The sequence below is a fragment of the Rhinoraja longicauda genome, chromosome 12 (genome assembly GCF_053455715.1).
Source record: "Rhinoraja longicauda isolate Sanriku21f chromosome 12, sRhiLon1.1, whole genome shotgun sequence".
Lineage (NCBI taxonomy): Eukaryota > Metazoa > Chordata > Chondrichthyes > Rajiformes > Arhynchobatidae > Rhinoraja > Rhinoraja longicauda.
This window is the reverse complement of record NC_135964.1, coordinates 54,843,510-54,860,262: the sequence shown is the minus strand read 5'-3', so window position 1 is coordinate 54,860,262 and position 16,753 is coordinate 54,843,510. Positions and strand designations below refer to the sequence as shown.

Genomic DNA, 16,753 nt, shown 5'->3' with positions numbered 1-16,753 from the left:
AGCAACACTAGCAAGTTTGCGGATGACACAAAGCTGGGTGGCAGTGTAAACTGTGAAGAGGATGTTAGGAGGTTGCAGGGTGACCTGGACAGGTTGAGTGAGTGGGCAGATGCATGGCAGATGCAGTATAATATAGATAAATGTGAGGTTATCCACTTTGGTGGCAAAAACAAGGAGGCAGATTATTATCTCAATGGTGTTAGATTAGGTAAGGGGGAAGTGCAGCAAGACCTGGGTGTCCTTGTACACCAGTCACTGAAAGTTGGCATGGAGGTACAGCAGGCAGTGAAGAAATCTAATGGAATGTTGGCCTTCATAACAAGAGGATTTCAGTATAGGAGTAAAGAGGTTCTTCTGCAGTTGTATAGGGCCCTGGTTAGAAGACATCTGGAGTATTGTGCACAGTTTTGGTCTCCTAATTTGAGCAAGGACATCTTTGGAATTGAGGCAGTGCAGCGTAGGTTCACGAGATTGATCCCTGGGATGGCGGGACTGTCATATGAGGAAAGATTAAAAAGACTAGGCTTGTATTCACTGGAGTTTAGAAGGATGAGAGGGGATCTTATAGAAACATATAAAATGATAAAAGGACTGGACAAGGTAGATGCAGGAAAAATGTTCCCAATGTTGGGCGAGTCCAGAACCAGGGGCCACAGTCTTAGAATAAAGGGGAGGCCATTTAAAACTGAGCTGAGAAGAAACATTTTCACCCAGAGAATTGTGAATTTGTGGAATTCTCTGCCACAGAGGGCAGTGGAAGCCAAATCACTGGATGGATTTAAGAGAGAGTTAGATAGAGCTCTAGGGGCTAGTGGAATCAAGAGATATGGGGAGAAGGCAGGCACGGGTTACTGATTGGGGACGATCAGCCATGATCACAATGAATGACGGTGCTGGCTCAAAGGGCCGAATGGCCTTCTCCTGCACCTATTTTCTATGTTTCTCTCCACAGATGCTGCTGACCTGCTATTTCCCATTGCTTTACTCTGATTTCAGATTTTCAGCACCTGCAGATCTTTGATTCCATTTGGTAGAACCAACCCTGAACGCTTACTAACAAGATAATCAGCAAGTGTGAATGGGGGGTGGGCAGGAATCTGTTCCAGCCAGGCTTTTAATTCCAATCTTTGCTTGTTGACAGTGGAGGGACTGAAGGTGGTTGAAATCGAGAAATGTCAAAATGACATTCGAAAACTGCGTGATGAAATTGCAAAAAGAAATGACAGGCGAGTTCTGGGCACATCCCCTCTGGAGAAATGAAAGTGGGGGTGGGGAAAGGAAGGGGGAGGGAGGGGGGTAGTCAATGGGAGTGCCAGAGGGAGTGGTGAGGGAGGGATGGAAGGGAGAGGGCAGGGCAGAGGGAGGTGTAGATGAAGGGAGAGAGGTTGCAACCCAACTGGGGACATATCTGGAGGCTGACTGGGGGATGATTGGAGGTAGGGTTTGAAGCTCGTGAGGTCTAGGTTTGGGGCCTGGGATTGGGGTCCTGGCTGTGGGTAGCAACAGGGTCCATGATGATGGAGGTCTGGGGCATGGTGTCCTGGAATTGGAGACTGATGCTTAAGGTCTACCCCAAGACATGCAGGTTTGTAGGTTAATTGGTCTTAGTGTGTAGAGAGTGGATAAGAAAGTGGGATAACGTAGAACTGGCATGCACGGGTGGTCAATGATCAATTTGGCCTGCGTCTTTAAAACTAAAAATTATATTTAAAAAGTTGTGCCTCATGTTTGCTGTAACTCTTTCACACTCTCCTTCAGCTGATGCCCTCTGGTTCAGACTCCTCTACCCTGGGAAAGACTCTGCCTTCCTCCTTGTCTATGCCCCTCATGATTTTATAAACCGCGATAATCACCTCTTGCTCCAGGGACCAAAGATCAAATTATCCAGCTGCTCTTTATAACTCAAATCTGCAAACCCAGTAAATCCTTGTCAATCGTTCTGCACCCTGCCAAGCTGAGTCTTGGGTTGGAACCTTGATTGACCATTGGCTTCAGATTGGGATGGGTTTTGGAGTTGTGACCTACTTGACATCTTTATTTACACAGGGGATGAGGCTTTGTCATAGGGTCATGGGTCATCGATCTCTGGACATACCTGGGACCAACATGTCCCAATCGAGTAAAACTCGACATTAATTCCATTTGCCAGCACTTGCTCTGCCTTGGCGATTTGAGGTTATGAGTACTGCTCTTCTGTTGTTTGTTCTATGTAGTAATGATGGGAATGTAGATGCCATGATTCATGTTTACAGTTTGTTCACCTAGTTATGAAAAAGAATGCAGAGGAGATATTGAAGGATGTTGCCAGGGCTTAAAAGCCTGAGTGAAAGGGAGAGATGGGCCATTTAGGATATTATTCCTTCAAAGTTAGAAGTCTGAGGGGTGACCTTATAGAGATGAATTGTTGAGATGTGTAAAAACATTTTAGAGATGTATAAAATCTTGAGGGGCATATATATGGATTATGTGGATCAAGGGGCATAAGGATGGTCACAGTATTTCTCCAGGGTAGAGGAGCCTAAAACTAGAGGTTTGAGGGGAAAGATTTAATTGAGACTGTATTTACACAAGAGTTAGAGCACAGCATGGACAACGTTTTCCACACAGAAGGTGGTGGGTATGTGGACTGAGCTGCCAGTGGAATCTGTGGAGGTGCCTATAACTGCTACATTTAAAAGACATCTGGACAGGTATATAGCTACAGTTGAGTGATTTAGGCCAAATGCAAGCAAATTAGACCAGGTCATCCGGCATCTTGATTGGCAAAAACAGGTTGGGTGGATGGGATTGTTTCCATGTAATGTAGTGGTGGGTTGATTTGTGACAGGTTTGGGAGTTGGCTTGGGATCGGTGATGCAAATGTCAGGGGTTATGGGGAGAAGGCAGGAGAATGGGGTGAGGAGGGAGAGACAGATCAGCCATGATTGAATGGTGTACACTTGATGGGCCGAATGGCCTAATTCTGCCCTTATCCGTTATAAATGCTGTGCTCTAACTCTTGTGTAAATACAGTTTTCTGTACGAGAAGAAGCTGATGTCACGACACGATGTCCCATCATATTCAAAGGTAACTGAACTGAGCGAAAGGGAGCGATTGGGTCATCAGGATATTATCCCTTAAATTAGAAATCAGAACTGACCAATGTGGCAGCACTTTTTAATTTATTGCTGACCAAGTGGTCATTACTGGCATGTCAGACACACGTCCCCCCTTCCTACCTGCCCTTCTTGAGCTATTTTCTTGAATCAATATCGTTCTTCTGATGAAGATACCCATAAATCAGGATTAAGACCCGACAATGATGAAGGACTCTCAGTAGAATTGTTACTTGGGATGATGCATGATGTAGACGGATGTCTGCATGTGTGTGGGCATTTGCTGCACCTGCCCTTGATGGTAAAAGCTTTGGGTTTAGAAGCTGATGTCAGAATAACCAGCGTGAATGACTGCAGTGAATGCTTTAGATGGTCCACACTACAACCACTTGCATAGGTAGTGAAGGGAAGGAACGTTTAGGCTGTTGGAAGGTGTACTCTTTCCCCAAAAGTGGATTGTTTTCTTTGGAACACCAGAGGTTGAAGAGAGACTTGTTAGAAATATATAAAACGATGAGAGGCGTAGCTAGGGAAGACAGTCAGAACCTTTTCCCCAGGCTAGACATGTCCAACACTCAAGGGCATAAGTGGCAGGGGCTGCAACACAACCATATCTTGGTCATGGGTGATGGGGGAGGTAGATATAATATTGGCATTTAAGATGCTTTTAAGTAGCACATGGAAGTGGAGGAGATGGATGGATATGGATCATGTACCACAAACATTGTGGGCCGAAGGGCTTGCCTGTACTGTTCTATGTTCCATGTTGGCCCCTTACCTGTTTTACTCTCCCCTCAGTCCCATCATCATATTCCCTCTCTGCATGGTTCAAATCCTTGATATTTTCAGAAAGAGCCTTTAACCACATCTAGTCTCTGTCTGATCTTTCGTGTCACCTGTCGTGTCACCTGTCGTGTCACCTGTCGTGTCACCTGTCGTGTCACCTGTCGTGTCACCTGTCGTGTCACCTGTCGTGTCACCTGTTATGTCACCTGTTATGTGATCTTTTATGCCCTGCCCCTTCTCACTCTGCTTTTCACTGCACATTCCCAAATCCACCTTATGGCACCTCTTGCACTTTTTTTATCTGCACTTTCTTTGTGGGTGTAACGCAGTATTCTGCATTTTCTTTCTCTTTCTGCACTACCTGTTAACTGTGTACAGCATGATTTGATTTGACCGGACCGCACACAAAGCTCTTCACTGTATCTCATGACAATAAACCAATACAAGGTGTATTCTTCCATGGCCCACTACCTTGTCTGCTGAACATTGTAAATTTGCTTTTACCTGAACAGCCACCACATCACCCATCCCATAATAATTAGTTACAGAGTCATGCGGCACAGAAACAAGGCCTTCATCATGACCAAGCCCATCATTTTGCCCAGGTCCACTTATCCCATTTAGAGTCCTTGACTCATGTAGCATTAAAACAGGCCCAAGTCCTGGCAAAAACCTCACGTCTTTTCTGCACTCTTTCCAACTTCCTGGCATCTTTCCTAGAGCAGGCTGATCAAAACTGAACACAAGAGAGTTGTAAAAACAAGCCTGAAGGCTCCGTGTCTCAATGCAAGGAGTATACGTAATAAGGTGGATGAATTAAATGTGGAGATAGTTTTTAATGATTATGATATAGTTGGGATTACGGAGACATGGCTCCAGGGTGACCAAGGCTGGGAGCTCAACATCCAGGGATATTCTATATTCAGGCGGGATAGACAGAAAGGAAAAGGAGGTGGGGTAGCGTTACTGGTTAGAGAGGAGATTAAAGCAGTGGAAAGGAAGGACATTAGCTTGGAGGAAGTGGAATCGATATGGGTAGAGCTACGAAACACTAAGGGTCTAATGAGATGGAGGAACTGAGGGAAATTCAGGTTAGTCGGGAAGTGGTGTTAGGTAAATTAAATGGATTAAAGGCAGATAAATCCCCAGAGCCAGATAGGCTGCATCCCAGAGTGCTTAAGGAAGTAGCCTCAGAAATAGTGGATGCATTAGTGATAATTTTTCAAAACTCTTTAGATTCTGGAGTAGTTCCTGAGGACTGGAGGGTAGCTAATGTAACCCCACTTTTTAAAAAGGGAGGGAGAGAGAAAACGGGGAATTATAGACCAGTTAGCCTAACATCGGTAGTGGGGAAAATGCTAGAGTCAGTTATTAAAGATGTGATAGCATCACATTTGGAAAGTGGTGAAATCATCGGACAAAGTCAGCATGGATTTACCAAAGGCAAATCATGTCTGACGAATCTTATAGAATTTTTCGAGGATGTAACTAGTAGAGTGGATAAGGGAGAACCAGTCGATAAGTTTGCGGATGACACGAAGCTGGGTGGCAGTGTTAGCTGCGAGGAGGATGCTAGGAGGCTGCAGAGTGACTTGGATAGATTAGGCGAGTGGGCAAATGCATGGCAGATGCAATATAATGTAGATAAATGTGAGGTTATCCACTTTGGCGGCAAGAACAGGAAAGCAGAGTATTACCTGAATGGTGACCGATTGGGAGAATGGGAGATGCAACGTGACCTGGGTGTCATGGTGCACCAGTCATTGAAAGCAAGCATGCAGGTGCAGCAGGCAGTGAAGAAAGCGAATGGTATGTTGGCATTCATAGCAAGAGGATTTGAGTTTAGGAGCAGGGAGGTTCTGCTGCAGTTGTACAGGGCCTTGGTGAGACCGCACCTGGAGTATTGTGTGCAGTTTTGGTCTCCTAACCTGAGGAAAGACGTTCTTGCCTTAGAGGGAGTACAGAGAAGGTTCACCAGATTGATCCCTGGGATGGCGGGACTTTCATATGAGGAAAGACTGGATAGACTGGGCTTGTACTCGCTGGAATTTAGAAGACTGAGGGGGGATCTTATAGAAACATATAAAATTCTTAAGGGGTTGGAGAGGCTAGATGCGGGAAGATTGTTCCCGATGTTGGGGGAGTCCAGAACCAGGGGTCACAGCTTAAGGATAAGGGGGAAGTCTTTTAGGACCGAGATGAAAAAACATTTCTTCACACAGAGAGTGGTGAGTCTGTGGAATTCTCTGCCACAGAAGGTAGTTGAGGCCAGTTCATTGGCTATATTTAAGAGGGAGTTAGATGTGGCCCTTTTTGCTAAAGGGAACAGGGGGTATGGAGAGAAGGCAGGTACAGGCTACTGAGCTGGATGATCAGCCATGATCATATTGAATGGCGGTGCAGGCTCGAAGGGCCGAATGGCCTACTCCTGCACCTATTTTCTATGTTTCTATGTTTCTATCAGATTTTACCAACTCTTCTGGCAGTATGTTCCAAATATCAATCATTCCTTGTGCAAAAAAAATTCCCCTTGATTCCTCTTTAAATGTCCTTCCAATTCAAGGTAAGACATTCTATGGGAACCACTCCTTTAAGTATTAGTGACAGTGCCCCTTGAACTTTCCCCATCACCATATCTTTACACCTTTCCATCTCTCTTATCTTGTGCTGGAGGAACTCAGCAAGTCAGGCATTATCTCTGGAGAACATAAGTAATGTTTTGGGTTGCGATCCTTCTTCAGACTCAAGTCCCAACTCAAAACATCATCTATCCATGTCCTCCAGAGATGCTGCCTGACCCGCTGAGTTACTCCAGCACTCTGTGAAATGTCACCTATCCATGTTCTCCAGAGATGTATTTTATGGTTGTGTGTTTGGGTCTCACCACGGTCAGGTAGTTGGTTGATATCTGCAACTTGTTTCCCTTCCAGTACTTGCTCTCGGAAGAATCTATTCAGACACTCAAGAAACCAACATTTGATGCCTGGCAATGGGAAGCCAATGAAGTGAGAACACTCTTCCCTTCCCCCCTCCATCGCTGAGATCCAAAACCTTCTCTCACTGTCGAATCCCCCTCTTCATTCCTATATCTTCACAAATATATCCTCTATCAGCACTTTTACCTCTTCCCCCTCATTTTCCTGCCCCTCAAAACCCACCCACAATACCTCCCCCACCTACCCATCCTTTGCCGGACCTCCGCCACACTGCCCACCGCATATCCCCCCCTCCTCACCAATCATCTTTCATGCACTTTCCAAACCCATTATCTCTCCACTCCCCTTCTCACATCCTACCATCTCAAATGCTTCTCTCACCCCTTGCTCACTGGATGGTGGGTTGGGGGTGTGTGATGGTGGTTGGGGGGGGGGGGCTGGTGAGGTGGGGGTGTGGTGGTTGGGGTGGTGGGGGTGTGGGATGGTGGGGTGGTGGTTGGGGGGGTGGGGATGTGGGATGGTGGGGAGGGGGTGTGTGGCCTAGAGGGTGTGGGTGGGGCTGGGGTGGATGATGGTGGGTGGGGGCCATGTTTGGGTCGGGGGGGGAGGGGTGGGTGGGTGGGGGCCATGTTTGGGGCTGAGTGGGGAGGGGTGAGTGGGGGTGAGGGTGGGGCAGGGGGATCGAGCTCTGGCCCAGTGTGTGGGTGCGGGTGACCTGCCGACAGTGATGGTCTTTCTCTGCCCACACAGATGCTCAGCTGCCTGGAGCACATGTACCACAGCCTGGGACTGGTCAGAGACTTCAGCATCAACCCCATCACCCTCAAGAGGTGGCTGGTAAGGGCACCGCCTGCCCCAGCATCTGCCCCAACATCTGCCCCAACATCTGCCCCAACATCTGCCCCAGCATCTGCCCCAGCATCTGCCCCAACATCTGCCCCAACATCTGCTCCAACATCTGCCCCAACATCTGCCCCAACATCTGCCCCAGCATCTGCCCCAACATCTGCCCCAGCATCTGCCTCAGCATCTGCCCCAGCACCTGCCCCAGCATCTGCCCCAACATCTGTCGCAACATCTGCCCCAGCATCAGTGGGGATTACAGAGGCCGAAACAAAATCAAAACATGGATAAATCAGCAAGAGACACAATAAATCTCCGCTGCACCATCAGAGGGGGGGGGGGGCAGTACTGAGGGGGGGCGGTGCTGAGGGGGGGCAGTACTGAGGGGGGGGGTGTGCTGAGGGGGGGGGCAGTACTGAGGGGGGGCGGTGCTGAGGGGGGCAGTACTGGGGGGGGCAGTGCTGAGGGGGGGGGCGTGCTGAGGGGGGGGACAGTACTGAGGGGGGGCGGTGCTGGGGGAAATGAGGTTCGTGCCACATTGGCTGCTATATTCTGGATGTTGTTGAACTGCAGCATGTTTGGAACTCCCTCAATCCCCACCCACCCGTGTATCGGAAGAGGGGTGAGGGACACGGGGGGGGGGGTGAGGGACACGGGGGGGGACACGGGGGGGGGAGGGACACGGGGGGGGACACGGGGGGACGGGACACGGGGGGACGGGACACGGGGGGACACGGGACACAGGGGGGGAACACGGGGGGGGACACGGGGAGGGACGGGACACAGGGGGGGGGAACACGAGGGGGGGGGACGACACAGGGGGGATGACATGGGGGGGTGAGGGACACGGGGACGGACGGACACAGGGGGGGGGAACACGAGGGGGGGGGACACAGGGGGGATGACATGGGGGGGGTGAGGGACACGGGGACGGACGGACACAGGGGGGGGGGACGACACAGGGGACGACGACATGGGGGGGGTGAGGGGCACGGGGGGGACACGGGGACGTGTTTAACCAGGATGCTATTTCCATTTTCCTCAGCAATGCGTCCATGATAATTACCGCAATAACCCGTTCCACAACTTCCAGCACTGCTTCTGTGTCACACAGATGATGTACAGTATTATCGAGATGTGTCAGCTACAGGTCTGTGGGGCGAGGAGGGAGGGGGAGGGGAGGGGGAGGGGAGGGTGAGGGGGAGGGGAGAGGAGGGGAGAGGGGATGGAGGGGAGGGGGAGGGGGAGGGAATGGTGGAGGGGAGGGGGAGGGGGAGGGAGGGGGGGAGGGAATGGTGGGTGGGTGGAGGGAAGTGCAGGGAATGGTGAGTGGGAGATGGAACGGAGGGGAGGACGGTAAGAAGCAGGAGTGGGGGAAGTTAATGAGGGGATGGTGTGTTAGTTGAAATATGGGATGACATGCGAAGGGGGTGGGATCGAGGGGGAGGTGGGGATCGAGGGGGGATGGGGATCGAGGGGGGGTGGGGATCGAGAGGGGGTGGGGATCGAGGGGGGGTGGGGATCAGGGGGGGTGGGGATCGAGGGGGGGTGGGGATCAGGGGGGGGTGGGGATCGAGGGGGGGTGGGGATCGAGGGGGGGTGGGGATCAGGGGGGGTGGGGATCGAGGGGGGGGTGTGGATCGAAGGGGGGGTGGGGATCGAGGGGGGTGGGGATCGAGGGGGGTGGTGGGGAGAATGCTGCACACGTCCCTGGTGCAGAATAGGAGGGTCAGGGGGTGCAGGAAGCAGAGGTGGGCAGGGGGCAGTCACTTCTTTCCCTCAATCTGCATCTGTGTTCCAGGAGAAGTTCACTCAGCTGGACATCCTGATACTGATGAGCGCTGCCATTTGTCACGACCTCGACCACCCAGGCTACAACAACACGTGAGTCACAACCCAGCCCTCCATCCTCCATCTCTCTCCATCACTACGACCATGAGAGGCGTGGTCCTCTCTTGCTCCAATGTCCACCATACTTTCTCTAAGACACAAGAACGTTGATGAGGGCAGGTCACAGAGGTCGTCTGTGTGGACCTGCAAGATTCCCCACGGTCGGCTGGTCTGGAAGGTTAGATCGCCTGGAAGAACTAGCCGACTGGATACAGAATTTACTTCATGGAAGGAAGCAGAGGGTGATGGTGGTAGATTGTTTTTCAGACTGGAGGCCTTGACTAGTGGGATTGAGCCCATTGCTGTTTGTCTTCTTTATCAATATCAACTATTTGGTTCGATTGGGCAGGCTAGGACTTTAATCCATCGAGTGCAGAAGGCTGAGGGTAATCTTATGGATGTGCACAAAATTATGAAGGGTATAAAGAGGTTGAACGTACAGTCTTTTTCACGTGATTGGGGAATTCAACGAGGACGTAGTGTAAAGTGAGAGGTGGGAGATTTAAAGGGAACCAGAATGGTAGTGGGTAGTGGGTGTAGGAACGAACCATCAGAGGAGGTAGTTAAGGTAGGTACAACAACATTTAAAAGACATTTGGACAGGAAGCTTTTCTAGGAAGTTGGATCAAACACAGGCAAATGGAACTAGACGAGATGGGGCACCTTGGTCTGCATTAACCAGTTGGGCTAAAGGGCATATTTCCATTCCATGTGAATCCAGTTCTAAGTTTTCAAGTTCATTTGAAACAGTTCCATGGATTTCTGAATATTAAAGGGAATGAGGGGGTTGCTAAGAGAGGATCAACCACAATTGATGAAGATCGATGACAAGATGGGTCTGGCTGTGAGTAGTTAATCCCACACTGGGACTGCCAGCACTGGATCTCATCCCTCTTTTCCCCAGCTACCAAATCAATGCTCGCACTGAACTGGCTGTCCGTTACAATGACATCTCACCTCTGGAGAACCATCACTGTGCCATCGCCTTCCACATCTTCTCCCAGCCCAAGTGCAACATCTTCAGCAACATGGACCCAGAGATCGCCAAACAGATCCGACAGGTGAGATTGGGGATAGGGACTGGTCACAAACAGGAACAGAAAGGGACCTCTGGGACCAGAGGTGGTCTGGTGTGACGGATTGGGAGTGGACCTCTGGGCCTGTCCTCGTCGGGAAAGGAGGGGTGGAGTCGCAATTGTGTGTTCGTCTGGAGTCACACTGACCGAGTCCTGTGTCTACTTTAGGGCATCATTACTCTGATCTTGGCCACAGATATGGCGCGCCATGGAGAGATCCTCGATTCCTTCAAACAAAAAATTGACAACTTTGATTTCACCAACAAGGATGACGTGACTTGTGTGAGTGTGAATGCAGGGGCTGGGACAGCCACGACAAACACAGACAACTTCACAGAAATAGTCCATGTGAGCAGTGGAGAGAGAGGGCATAAGGGGCATGAGCCAGCCATTACACCTCCTGTTCCTGCTCCACCAACCATGCAATCCTTTCCTTCAGTTGTGTTCCCTGCACTGACCTGATCAACATGAACATTCCAACAATCTCAGCAAGGACACCCCATGTCTGAGCCTCTGTGGCCTTCTCCATAAATAGTCAAGGACTCACAATCCTCAGGGTGAAGCCTAAGTTTGAGAATGTTCTGGTTCAAAGGTCTGTTTATTTAAAGGTCTGTTTATTGTCACCTGTACCAATTAAGGTACAATGAAACTCGATATTCTAGACATCCATGAGGAAGGCACCAACTCTTTGACCATCCGGTCAACCCTGAATATATTCTGCATCTTACCCATTAGCAACCTTTCTAAACCACACATTCTCTGTACCTTTCTCAAAGCCCATAGTTTTATATCCTCAGTAAACTTGAATATATTACACTTGATGCTCTCACCAAAATCACTGATGTAACTTGAGAAACATTGAGGTCAGAACCAATCCCAGACAAACTATTAAAGTCACAGCTACCAACCTTAAACTAACCTGGTTATTCCTCTTTTGTGTTTTCTCCATTGACTAATTATCTTGTTGCACCAGCCTGTTTACTAAATACTTTACACTAATTTTGTTTAACCATCCCTTGCTTGGCACCCTGTCATTGGCATCTCAACTGGTTTTCCCATATCTACTTCGCTAGTTACAACCTCACAAACCTCAGACAGACATGTTGACCAAAGTCCAGGGAGTTTTGAGGAACAGGGGGTCTATCAGACAAGTCCAAAGATCCTTGAAGGTGTCGGCACAGTTAGATATCATGTTGACACCACATGAGATCCGCACTTAGACAATAGGTGCAGGAGTAGGCCATTCGGCCCCTCGAGCCTTCTTAAATACGCTCCTGTCCCCTAAACTATGGGGATGCACTTGATTCCAGCTGCCTATACCTGCCCCATGCCTCCTTCTATTTCCTGATCAGAGCCTCCTTCTATTTCCTGTCATCCATGTTTCCTTATTCCCACCTGCCTTGCTCTTCACTCTAACAGGAATATGCATGCCTTGGATTCTCATCATCATACTTTTAAAAGTATGCCTCTTTCCGAATATCTTTGCCCACAAACAAACTACTCCAATTAACTTTTACAAGTTCCTGTCTAATACCATCAAAGTTGCCTTGTCCCAATTCAGAAATGTAACCCGTATGCTCACCCTGTCCTTAACCATAACTATTTTAAAGCTGTAGTTGCTGTTCCCATAACCCACACCATGAGTTCAACAGCCTTTACCCATCAGGCTTCTTGCATTAACACAAATGCAATTCAATCCAACAGTAAACATGAAGTGCAGAAGGAGGATTTGTGTTTATCTTTGTGTCCATCCAACTGTACTTCCTTGTTCCCTGCTGTGCTCCTCCCTATCCTCTCCACTGACAATTGTTTCATTGCTTTCCATACCTCACCTGCCTCAGTCCTGCAATGGATCCCACTCCTACCAACCTAGTTCAAACCCACCCGTGTAGCTTCCCCTCCAGTTCCGGTGCAACTCATCCCTCCTCTACAGGTCACCTCTGCCCCACGAGATCCCAATGGTCAAAATGTCTGAATCCCCACTTGCTGCACCAACTCCTGAGCCACGTATTCATCTATCGATCTGTTCTTACCCTCACTAGCATGTGGCACTGGGAGTAATCTGAAGATTACTACCCTGGAGGCCAGACTTTATAACCGTTTACCTAATTTCCTATATTCACATTGTAGGACATCCCTTTACCAACCTATGTCATTTGTGCTAACGTGCACATTGACCTGGCTGCTCCTCCTCCCCCCTGAGAATGTTCTGCAACCACTCGGAGACATCCTGGTACCTGGCACTAGGGTGACAACACACCATCCTGGAGTCTCGATAGCTGCCACACAATCTCCTGTCTTCTCCGCAAGTAGAGTCTCCTAACACTATGGTGCTGCCTGACTTTACCTTTCCCCGCCGTGCTTCAGAGCCAGACTTGGTACCACGGCCCTGACCGCTGCTGCTGAGTGGTCACCCTCCCCAGCACTTGCCCCTCCATAGGTCGCCCCCACCAGGCCGCCCCCACCAGGCCGCCCCCACCAGGCCGCCCCCACCAGGCCGCCCCCACCAGGCCGCCCCCACCAGGCCGCCCCCACCAGGCCGCCCTCACCAGGCCCCTCCATAGGTCGCCCCCACCAGGCCGCCCCCACCAGGCCGCTCCCACCAGGCCGCCCCCACCAGGCCGCCCCCACCAGGCCGCCCCCACCAGGCCGCTCCCACCAGGCCGCCCCCACCAGGCCGCCCCCACCAGGCTGCCCCCACCAGGCCTCCCCACCAGGCCCCTCCATAGGTCGCCACCACCAGGTCGCCCCCACCAGGCCGCTCCCACCAGGCCGCCCCCACCAGGCCGCCCCCACCAGGCCGCCCCCACCAGGCCGCCCCCACCAGGCCGCCCCCACCAGGCCGCCCCCACCAGGCCGCCCCCACCAGGCCGCCCCCACCAGGCCGCCCCCACCAGGCCCCTCCATAGGTCGCCCCCACCAGGCCGCCCCCACCAGGCCGCTCCCACCAAGCCGCCCCCACCAGGCCGCCCCTACCAGGCCGCCCCCACCAGGCTGCTCCCACCAGGCCGCCCCCACCAGGCCCCTCCCACCAGGCTGCCCCCACCAGGCCTCCCCACCAGGCCCCTCCATAGGTCGCCCCCACCAGGTCGCCCCCACCAGGCCGCCCCCACCAGGCCGCTCCCACCAGGCCGCCCCCACCAGGCCGCCCCCACCAGGCCGCCCCCACCAGGCCGCCCCCACCAGGCCGCCCCCACCAGGCCGCCCCCACCAGGCCGCCCCCACCAGGCCGCCCCCACCAGGCTGCCCCCACCAGGCCTCCCCACCAGGCCCCTCCATAGGCCGCTCCATCGGCCTCTCCCACCAGGACTCTCCCAAAACCACCGGCACTTCTTTCATACTCCCACGACATGGATAGGACTGGTTTGGAGGGGTATGGACCAATCACGGGCAGGTGGGACTAGTGTAACTAGGACATGTTAGCCGGTGTGGGAAAGTTGGGCCGAAGGGCCTGTTTCCACATTGTATCACTCTATGACTCAATGACACTAGAAGCAATCACTCCAGGATCCGAACTGCTTTCAGATGCCCAACTGAAAAGGACCTTGTTAACACTGAAAATGACCCAATGAATCTAGATCTTGTTGCAATCTGTTAACCATCTTCTTTATCTTTCGTAGTAAATCTATCTTAGTTAACCTTCTTTATTACGATTCTTTATTATCTATAATACAATTCACAAATTTACCAACCAAGCCGTATATTTTATTAATTATTAATACCGATGACTAGCGGCAGGGAACCCATCACTGGCCTCCTCAGCAAGTTCACAATGATACTGCCAAACGTTCTGAACTCTCCCTATCTCAGTTTTAAAAGCTTCTCACTTTCTAAATGTCCTTTGATCTGCAAACAGCCTCTCCCAATCAACTATTGTAAGTTCTTGTCTAACGCCATTAAAATTGGCCTTGCCCCAATTTAGGACTTTAATTACTGGACCTTTCCTAAAAAGGGTCTCAACCCAAAACGTCACCCATTCTTTCTCTCCAGAGATGCTGCCTGTCCCGCTGAGTTACTCCAGCATTTTATGTCTATCCTTTCTCATTACTAGTTTAAAGCAGTGATCTCTATTGACTGCTTAATTCTACAGTAACTAATCTAGGTTCTAACCTGGAAACAAAGAATCTGTAACTTGCACCTCCCTCCTGCATTGCGGCTTGCATAGCCCAGATGCCCAGACTCCAGCTCATCCACGCGAAGCTGAGTTTCCTCAAACACACACATTTACTGCAGATGTGGTCATCATGGATCCCACAACATCTCTCTAGGTTGGCTTTAGAATACTCACTCCCATCACTGGCACTGTGCTGTCAATGTCCCGTACAGTCCGCTGATCTGCACTCACAGGGCAATGACATAAACACACTCTCCATTGGAATCGCCCAAATTCAATCAATCAACTACAACTGGTTACTCACTGAGGTGGGGAGGGTCAGAGTGAGTGAGGGAGGTGTTAGTGTGAAAGGAGAGAGGGGGGAGAGCATGGTTTAGGTAGGTGGTGTGGGCAGAGGTTCAGTGGAAGGTACAAACAGATCATAAACTTGAGCCTGTCGCTGTGGGGGGGTTGGGAACAGGGACGGTCAGTCAAAGACCCCTGGCACCCAGGCCCAGGTCTGACCAGCTCCACCAGTGCACTCACCACCCTCTGTGTGTAAAACAATTTATCTTGCACATCTCCTTTAAACTTTGCTCCTCTCACCTTCAAGCATTGGTCTCTAGTCTTTTGAATTTCCACCTTTAGAGAAAGGTTCTGACTGTGAACCCTATCTATGTTTCTCATAATTTTATATAATTCTCAGGTTTCCCCTCAACCTCCAGTGTTCCCGAGAAAACAATCTGCCTGTCCGACTTCTCCTGATAACTAATACCCTCTAATCAGGGCAGAATCCTCATAAACCTCCTCTGCACCCCTTGCAAAGTCTCCATATCCTTCCTGCAATGGGGTGACCAGAACTGCAGGCAATACCCCAAATGCAAACCAACCAAAGGTCTTATAGAGCTATGTCAGGACTTCCTGACTCTTGTATTCAATGTGCTCACACTCCCTTCCAGTCACTGCAGGGCTCAGGCAGGCTGGGGAGACACCAGGGTCACTCAGTCTGTAGGGGGGGGGGGGGGGGGGTAGGTTGGAAGTTGAGCAGGGAGGAGAGGGGGGAAAGGATGTGTAAATCTCCCCATTCTGTGTTTTCAGCTGCAAATGGTGCTGATCAAATGTTGCGACATCTCGAATGAGGTGAGGCCGATGGAGGTGGCTGAACCCTGGGTTGACCTGCTTGCTGCAGGAATACTTCATGCAGGGTGAAACCCCCACCACACCCTTCTCCGTATCTCCCGTTTCCCCATTTACCCTCGACTCAATCAAACCAACTCTCAAAATCATTCCCCCCTCCCCGTAAAGGATCCATCTCCCCCAAGTCAGAGAGAGCTAGATAGAGCTCTTAATGATAGAGGAGTCAGGGGGGTATGGGAGAGCTAGAGAGAACTAGAGAGAGCTAGATAGAGCTCTTAATGATAGAGGAGTCAGGGGGTATGGGAGAGCTAGAGAGAGCTAGAGAGAGCTAGAGAGAGCTAGAGAGAGCTAGAGAGAGCTCTTAAGGATAGCGGAGTCAGGGGGTATGGGGAGAAAGCAGGAACGGGGGTACTGATTGAGAATGATCAGCCATGATCACATTGAATGGCGATGCTGGCTCAAAGGGCCGAATGGCCTACTCCTGCACCTATTGTCCTATTGTCTATTGTCTATTGTCAGCCTTCCCTCCAGTCATGCACCAATGCAGAACTCATGGACTTCATCAACTTCACCACCAATATTCATCCTGCGCTCAAAATTACTTGGACCATCTGCGACACCTCCCTCCCCTTTCTTGATCTCAGTCTCCATCACAGGAAATAAACTTGACTGGCACCACAAATACAAACCCACTGACTCCCACAAATGCCTGGACTAACACTTCTTCCCACCCTGCCTCCTGCAAAGACTCTATAACCCTACTCCCAATTCCTCCGTCTACGCCGCATCTGCGCCCAAGATGAGGTGTTCCATACTGGAACATACGAGATGTCCCTCATTATTTAGAGAATGGGGGATTCCCTCTCTCCCATCAGAGATGAGGCCCTCACTCATAT

General features: G+C 50.7%; 1 protein-coding gene across 1 annotated transcript in view; it reads left to right on the top strand.

Moving 5' to 3' along the window:
- pde9aa (phosphodiesterase 9aa) overlaps nucleotides 1–16,753 on the top strand; it is a 36,324-nt gene that overhangs the window by 16,564 nt on the left and 3,007 nt on the right. The window contains 10 exon segments of the mRNA XM_078408617.1: nucleotides 1,142–1,226; nucleotides 3,013–3,067; nucleotides 6,813–6,887; nucleotides 7,569–7,655; nucleotides 8,707–8,811; nucleotides 9,463–9,545; nucleotides 10,456–10,612; nucleotides 10,796–10,909; nucleotides 15,819–15,896; nucleotides 15,898–15,925. Of these exon segments, the coding sequence (XP_078264743.1) occupies nucleotides 1,142–1,226; nucleotides 3,013–3,067; nucleotides 6,813–6,887; nucleotides 7,569–7,655; nucleotides 8,707–8,811; nucleotides 9,463–9,545; nucleotides 10,456–10,612; nucleotides 10,796–10,909; nucleotides 15,819–15,896; nucleotides 15,898–15,925 (867 nt within the window).